Source organism: Solanum dulcamara, chromosome 1 (genome assembly GCF_947179165.1).
Source record: "Solanum dulcamara chromosome 1, daSolDulc1.2, whole genome shotgun sequence".
Lineage (NCBI taxonomy): Eukaryota > Viridiplantae > Streptophyta > Magnoliopsida > Solanales > Solanaceae > Solanum > Solanum dulcamara.
In genome coordinates this window covers 58,575,380-58,583,861 of record NC_077237.1, presented here as the reverse complement: position 1 = coordinate 58,583,861, position 8,482 = coordinate 58,575,380, and the positions used below count along the sequence as shown (strand labels likewise).

At 43.2% G+C, this 8,482-nt stretch overlaps 1 protein-coding gene across 1 annotated transcript; it reads left to right on the top strand.

Moving 5' to 3' along the window:
• Window positions 1-387: 387 nt before the first annotated feature.
• Window positions 388-3,510, top strand: LOC129893351 (uncharacterized). Its single transcript, XM_055968869.1, has 10 exons — window positions 388-602; window positions 762-912; window positions 1,070-1,192; window positions 1,332-1,393; window positions 1,658-1,733; window positions 2,450-2,551; window positions 2,646-2,703; window positions 2,745-2,883; window positions 2,977-3,041; window positions 3,353-3,510. The coding sequence occupies exons 1-10, from the start codon at window positions 388-390 to the stop codon at window positions 3,508-3,510; spliced, it is 1,149 nt and encodes a 382-aa protein (XP_055824844.1).
• The last annotated feature ends 4,972 nt before the right edge of the window (window positions 3,511-8,482 follow it).

Genomic DNA, 8,482 nt, shown 5'->3' with positions numbered 1-8,482 from the left:
GTAGAGGCTTGTTTATCTGTCTGTTGTGCACCACACCTATAGACAGGAGGCTGCAGGATATTTAGGATGTTACTTTCTTTCTCATTTTAGATCATGCGATAGAGCTATAGTTTCAAGATGACCCTTCACTAACCGATCTATATGTTTACAGTAATGCCTCTAAGGAAAGTGACCACGGCCCAGAAGGGCAAGTCAGCAACGGGGGAAACTAGTTAGACCTCGAGGGTTACTAGGGCCCGTGTCCGGTCTATGTTGAGGATTGTACTCCAGTCGGCGAGCTCTACTACACCGCCACCTCCAAAGGAGCTTGGGGCAGTAGCAACTGCTGATCCTGAACCTCCAGTACAGGAGCCTCCCATCTCGCAGTAAGGGGCGGAGGATAGAGCTATGAGAGATGTCGTGCAGTTGTTGACTGGGCTAATGGCAGGACAGGCCCAGAGGCATGGCCCAGATGATGCCAACAGACAAGAAAGCTTGAGGGTCCGTGACTTCCTAGCTTGTAACCCTCCAAAATTTTATGGATCAAGGACTACCGAGGACCCACAGGAATTTATTCGGCAAATGCAGCGTACACTGCGAATCATTAGGGCTTTAGAAACTGAGTCAGTTAAATTGGCCTCCTATCGGCTACGTGACGTAGCCGCTAACTGGCACGAGTCTTGGGAGTTATCGAGGGGCGAGGGTGCTCCTCTAGCTGAATGGGATGAATTTATAGAAGCCTTTCTTATCCACTTCCTACCTCCAGAAATGAGATAATCCAGGGTGGATAGATTCTTACAGTTGAAGCAGAACGGCAGGAGTGTTCGAGACTATAGCCTTGAGTTTGACTCATTGGCAAGGCATGCCCCTACAGTTGTAGTTGATATGGCAGATAGGATGCTTCGATATGTTATGGGCTTGGATATTTATTTGGTTGATAGCTATATGGCCATGGCTTCTCAGCCAAGCATGGATATTGCCCGGGTACAAGCATATGCCCAAGGGGTAGAGGAGCGACATAGAAGGCGTTAGCCTGACAGGGGGTTTGATAGAAGTCAACCTAAGAGGGCTAAGTTAATTGATTATCCAGGGGAATTTCACAGCAGGCGATTCTAGCAGTTTGGTAGATACCCCTCCCAGCCAGCTCGGAGCGTACCTCCATAGTTTCCAGGTGGACGAGTTGAAAGCGTTAGATATTCAGGGGCCGCACAAGGTTCTAGAGCTTTAGGTATACAGGTAAACCAGAGTTCTCAACAATCAAGACCACCAATACCCAGTGTCCCCATTATAATAGGCCTCATTTTGGGATATGTCATTGGACTACTGGTGCGTGTTTTTCTTATGGACGTCAGGGCCATATTGCGAGAGAATGCCCACTTAAGAGTACTCCAGGTGGTATGGCTCAGCCAACTGGGTCAGTTGTGGGTTCTTCTTCTTCTGTGGCTATGCGCTCGATGGGGCGGGGAATGCAGATACCAGCAGGCTGTGGTAGAGGCCATGGTGGAGCTTCCAGTTCTGGCGGTCTTTCTAATTGTATATATGCTTTAGCCAGTAGACAGGACCAGAAAGCATCCCCAAATGTGGTCACAAGTACATTATCAATCTTTTTTCAGGACGTATATGCATTGATGGATCCATGTTCTACTTTATCATATATATCTTTTTTTGTTGCTAGTAGAATTGGAATTAAGCCGGAGTCAATAGAATCGTTTGAGGTTTCTACGCCAGTAGGGGACTCTATTGTGGTAAAGCAGGTATATAGACATTACCCAATAAATATGTATAGTCATCATACCTTGGCCGATTTGATAGAGTTAGATATGGTGGAATTTGATCTTATTATGGGTATGGATTGGCTAGCTTCTTGTCATACCAACGTAGACTGTAAAAATAAAATGGTTCAATTTCAGTTCTCAGACAGACCAATTGTCGAGTGGTTAGGAAACACAGCGTCACCAAAGGGTAGGTTTATTTCATACCTTAAGGCAAGGAAAATGATTAACAAGGGGTACATTTGTCATCTAGTCCGCGTACACAATCTGGAAGCTGAAGTGCCAACTCTTCAGTCGGTGCCCGTGGTTAATGAATATCCAGATGTGTTTCCAGATGAACTTCCAGGCCTCCCTCCAGGAAGGGAAATAGAGTTCACTATAGATGTACCACCAGATACTCAGCCTATTTCTATCCCCCCCCATATAGAATGGCACCTGCGGAATTAAAGGAGCTAAAGGAGCAGTTGAGAGACCTACTGGAGAAAGGGTTTATTAGGCCCAGTACATCACCATGGGGAGCACCAGTACTGTTTGTGAAAAAGAAAGATGGATCACTACGAATGTGTATTGATTACATGCATCTGAATAAGGTAACAAATAAGAACAGATATCCCCTCCCCAAGATTAATGATTTGCTTGACCAGTTGCAGGGTGCCTAATGTTTTTCGAAGATAGACCTGTGGTCAGGCTATCATCAGGTGCGGGTAAGGGAGGCAGATATACCAAAGACCACATTCAGGACCCGGTATGGGCATTACGAGTTCAAAGTGATGTCTTTTGGGTTGACAAATGCTCCAACGGTATTCATGGATCTAATGAATCGAGTGTTCAAACTATTTTTATATTTGTTCGTGATAGTATTTATTGATGATATTCTGGTATATTCACGATCAGAGATGGAACACGCGGATTACTTACGGGTGGTACTGGGAGTACTCCAACACCAGAAATTGTATGCTAAGTTCTCTAAATGTGAATTTTGGTTAACTTCAGTGGCTTTTCTGGGACACATTATTGGGATTAATGGTATTCGCGTAGATACGCAGAAAATTGAGGCCGTAAAGGCTTGGCCAAGACCTACAACCGCTACGGAGGTACGAAGCTTCTTGGGGTTAGCAGGGTACTATAGAAGGTTCGTGGAAGGGTTTGCTTCCATTTCAGCACCTTTAACAAGACTGACTCAAAAAGTGGCTAAATTCCAATGGACTGATGCTTGTGAATGAAGCTTCCAGCTGTTAAAGGAAAAGTTGACTATAGCTCCTGTTCTAACTCTCCCTGATGGAACAAACGGTTACGTTATTTATTATGACGCCTCCGGTATTGGACTAGGGTGAGTTCGGATGCAGAATGGCAGAGTTGTAGCTTATGCCTCCCGACAGCTTAGGAAGCACGAAAAGAATTATCTAACCTATGATCTGGAATTAGCAGCGGTGATCCATGCTTTAAAAATATGGAGACACTACCTGTATGGTGTACATGTTACATTTATATGGACCACAAAAGCCTCTAATATATCTTTAAGCAGAAGGAGCTAAACCTACGGCAGAGAAGGTGGCTGGAGTTATTGATGGATTATGATGTCGACATTTTATACAACCTAGGGAAGGCAAATGTGGTGGCAGATGTGCTCAGCCGTAAATCAATGGGTAGCTTGGCAGAGGTACAGCCCGAACGGAAGGAGATGATCCGTGAGATCTGCCAGCTTGCCAGCCTTGGATTCCTCTTAGTTGATTCGGGTGATGACGGGGTTTCTATTTGAGGAATTGCTAAATCCTCCCTCATAGAGGAAGTAAAACAATGTCAATACCAGGACCCTGTTTTAGCACAGTATAGAGATGAAACTCTCCAAAAGGGAAAGCCTCTATTTGAGGTCACGATAGGTGGGATACTATGATATCAAGGCAGAGTCTGTGTACCGAAAGTTGCAGGTTTACGATAGCAAGTATTGGGAGAGGCACACCATGCCCGTTATTCTATTCATCTGGGGTCAACCAAGATGTATCATGACCTTAGGGATTTGTATTAGTGGGATCATATGAAGAAAGATATAGCCGAGTTCGTAGTCCAATACCCGAATTGCCAACAAGTTAAAGTGGAATATAAGAAACCGGGTGGGCTACTACAGAAGACAGAGATTCCAACCTGGAAATGGGAAGCAATTAACATGGATTTCATTATCGGCTTACCTCGCACTCTCCGAAAGCAGGATTCCATATGGGTCATTGTGGATAGGTTGACAAAATCAGCCCACTTCCTCCCAGTCAGGACCACATACTCAGCAGAAGACTATGCAAAATTGTACATCAAAGAGATAGTGCGACTTCACGGAGTTCCCACCTATATTATCTCAGATAGGGGAGCCCAATTCATAGCCTACTTTTGGCGGTCATTCCAAGAAGGTTTGGGGACACAGGTAAGCCTTAGCACAACATTTCATCCCCAGACTGATGGACAAGCCGAGCGCACTATTTAGACGCTAGAGGATATGTTACGAGCCTGTATAATTGACTTTAAAAGCAGCTGGGATGATCATATACCACTTACTGAGTTTACCTACAATAACAGTTATCACTCCAGCATTCAGATGGCGTCGTATAAGGCTTTATATGACAGGAAGTGCAGGTCGCTTATCGATTGGTTCGATGTTGGTGAAACTTAACTAATGGGTCCATACATAGTCCAACAGGCGGTGGAAAAGTTAAAGCTTATTCGGGAAAGATTATTAACTACCCAAAGCCGATAGAAGTCATATGCAGACAATCGATGTCGACCGTTGGAGTTTCAAGCAGGCGAATGGATGCTTTTGAAAGTATCTCCCACGAAAGGAGTAATGAGATTCGGCAAGAAAGGGAAGTTGAGTTCGAGATATATTGGCCCTTACTTGATCCTTCGCCGAATAGGCAAGGATGCCTACAAATTAGACTTGTCAGCCGACCTGGAGGCAGTACATCCGGTTTTCTATGTATCAATGCTTCGCAGATGTGTAGGTGACCCATCCCGAGTGCATTCCATAGATGACATCCAGGTCACTAAAGAACTAGCCTATGAAGAACAGCCAGTCTCCATCCTGGATCGACAGATTAGAACATTGCGAACTAAAGACGTAGCCTCGGTTAAGGTGCTATGGCTGAATAGAAATCGGGAGGAAATAACCTGGGAGGACGAAGAGGATATGAAGTATAGGTATCCGTACCTGTTCTCGATATCTACAGGTAACCCCAACTCTTGAGCACTCATATATTAATAATATAGAGGGAAATGTATGTGATATCATAAAATAAATGAACCCCTCTATAATTTATATAAAGTCTTAAAAGAAGTTACATTTAACATTCGGGGACGAATGTTTTAAGGGGGGAAGGATGTTACACCCCATATCTTTGAACTCGGAAGGTTCCTTAGGTTACTTAGAAGCTAGTATGTGAGCCACTTAAGTTACGACCCTATTGAACGACTCTAAGAAGGGAGAATGTGACACCCCATGGTAGGGGAGGTTGGAAATAGGGTCAAGAGAAGTTGGAGGCCAAGTGATGAGTCGTAGGACTCAATTCGCTTACGTACGGCCCTAACTTAGAAGTTTTACATACTTAAGCTATTTGAGCATATACCAAGCTTGCGTAGCACGGATGACATAGGCTCTTAAAATAAGATGAAATTATGAACCCACAAGGAGGAAAACAAATTGTGCGGGGCAGACAATGGGAGGGTGACATGTGGCAGCACCTAAGCAAGAAGGTGACCCACCTGCTTGGGGTCAAGTAGGTGACCCACCTGCTTGGATGAGGTGGGCCCTACTGCCACATGGCAGCCCCTCCTTCAGCATGTAGATACGGTGGCCCAATAGGGGCTGGACACGTGTCACCTCTTGGGGATGACACGTGTCACTCCCTAAGACCACATATATGTATGGATATGTATCATATACTCCAGCTTCCTTCATCAAATTTCCAGCAAACAAAGATGATGAACAAACCCTAATTTAGGGAGAAAAGTGCAATGGCTTGGGGGGGAAAATAAGGTAAGTCCTAATTTCATTCTGTAAATTAATTATTTAGAGTATAACACAATGATATGGAAGTATTAGTAGTATAAAATTAGAGTTCGGTGCAGCCAAAAAACGGACAGCAATCTTCCACGACGGTTCAGCGCGCTAAAAATATTCTGAGGCGCGATTTCGGCGAGTTCTAGCCAATTTAGGGAAAGGTAAGTTCTTTCCATCTAATTTGAAGTTTATTATGTTATATTAGGGTGTATTAAACACCTTAGGGGCTGTTTGAAGTTGGGTAAAAGGATTGAAAAGTTTGGCGTTCGAAATAAACGAATTTGGAATCGCTATAGTTGAATTATAATCGAATAACGCGTTGTGCTTGGGGTGTGTGACTATTGGTCGTATTGTAGTGTGTTGTGATGCTGGAAAATAATTTAATGAGGGAGTGGGATCTTCTTCTAGCATCCACAAGACCCTCCGCTTTGTACAATTATAGAATTCGCGAAAGAGAGACTAAAAACTTTAGTTTTGGTATCATAGTTTTGAGTGAATCGTTGGGGGTTTATATTGTGTAATGTTGGCATAATGTGCATATGTATGGGTTGATGGTTGTATTTTTGGTTGGATGAAGGTGTTAAGGACATGGTTGGGAATTCGGATAGGGCACATTATAGGGGAGGTGCTGTCCGATTTCCGTTAACACCTTAACTAGTTAAGGAACTAGTCGAGAAGACGGGCGAGGGGATGAATGCTATGAATATTAGTGGGTAGCCAAAGTTGATGAAAAGTCTAAGGGTTATTAATACTCGCCTTACTTCCGTGTTAAATAGGTTGCGAGGACAACGACATAAACACAATTAAGGGGAGTCCATAAGAGGTATGTGAAGCTTCTCTTGGTATGTTTTTGGTATAGGTATGTAAAGACTATCTTTTCTCTTTTGGCATATCTTAGATGTAAGCAGGATATGATATGAGCTTTGGGGGTAATTCCATTCCCAGGTTCTGAATATGACTTCAGTACCCTTACTCACTTTTGAATGATCAAACTTTAAAGTAGTAAGCTTCTATCTTCGAGTCTTCTATATGACTGTATAATCATTGATTCGACTAAGCTCTTGTTTGGAAAAAAAAGAGAGGCTCTGAGATAACCAATGCTCGGACTGATATAAGATACTTCACATTGGTATATGTCTAAGATTTCCAAAAACTCCTTTTTACATAGTCCTTAGTGACAGTTAGAGAGTATACGTCAGATACCTTCTCCCTGATCCCCTGGTGATGGTTCACTTGATGAATTCATTAAGGCTCAGATAATGATTTAAACTGTGCTTTGTTTCTCACTACTCTACTCGTGTATATTATAACACTTCTTCTCTGAGTCCCGGGCCAGTTATCAGATTTGTGTAATTCACTACATTGTCATCTGGGTCCCTCACTAGAGGGCCGGCATCTGTATGTATATATATGTTGAGGATATGTTGTAATAAGGTGACGATGGCATGGGGCCTGATATTGATACTATGATGATGTGTTGTAATAAGGTAATGATGGTATGAGGCCTGATACTGATACTACATATATGACTCACCGGACCCTTGACAGGGCCGACTATATTGAAAATTTAAGCAAGTATGTTTTTATGATTCACAGAGTACAGGTATATGTTTCAAATTTGATAAATTATTCTCCTGCTCCTCTATTTTGGATGTACTTCCAGTTTTGTTATATTACACTTTACATACTCAGTACATATGTTGTACTGACCCCCTATCTTCGGGGGGGTGCATTTCATGCCCGTAGGTGCAGGTACACAGGTTGGGGATCCGCTAGCATAGGAGTCCCACTCAGCGGTCCAAGAACTCTCCATTGTGCTGGATCCTTATATTGGGTACTAAAACTTGATGTATGTATATAAGTTTTGTTCACGAGTACGGCGGGGGCCCTATCCTACCTTATGTTACTGTTCTTTTGACTCTTAGAGGTCTGTGGATACAGATGTGGGTTGTATGTGTGTAGAGCGTATGTGTATACAAGATGTATATATGTTGTATATGAACTATATCTAAGCTGTATATGAGCTGTGCCTGAGTAGTATATGAGCTGTATGTATGGGTATGTACCGCTGTATTGATATGACTTATGATTTAGGGCGCTCCCTATATTGTGGCGGCCTTGTCGGCCCACATATATATGTGTCACGGGACGACCCCATGTGTTACAATAGCCTTGTCGGCTTATAAGTTTTCTTATCTGTTGATGTATTTTTAGTATAACCAGGGGACAGACTATGTATAGTTGGCTATGGTAGACAGGGGTGTCAAGTTTAGGCACTCGTCACGGCCTACGGTGTTGGGTCATGACAGATCGGGCCATCGTACCTCAGCATTATTATGCATTATACAAATCGGGCCGTCTTACCTCGGCATTATCATGTAGTATATGGATCGGGCCATCGTACCTCAGCATTATCATATGACATATGGATCGGGCCATCGTTCCTTAGCATGTGCTTGCTATATACATGGATCAGGCTGTACGTCCCACAGTGCTAATAATATGCATATACTTATCATGATAAATGCTATATTTGTAACACCGAGTCCCCGGGCGGGCCAGATACGGTACGTGATAATGGTATACATGACTTTATTTTATGAGATGCAGGTACAGTACCCTACTAAATGCTATACTTGGTTTCCTGCATCCCTGTTTCAGTTGTTATCTTAGTTATGTATGCTTATAT

What these genes read in the sequence shown, in the direction of transcription:
- LOC129893351 (XM_055968869.1), top strand. Translation starts at nt 388, where the DNA reads ATGAGAGATGTCGTGCAGTTGTTGACTGGGCTAATGGCAGGACAGGCC. An exon ending in ATTAGGGCTTTAGAAACTGA is followed by an intron (nt 603 to 761) that starts GTCAGTTAAATT and finishes GAGATAATCCAG; the next exon opens with GGTGGATAGATTCTTACAGT. An exon ending in GGTTGACAAATGCTCCAACG is followed by an intron (nt 2,552 to 2,645) that starts GTATTCATGGAT and finishes ATTCACGATCAG; the next exon opens with AGATGGAACACGCGGATTAC.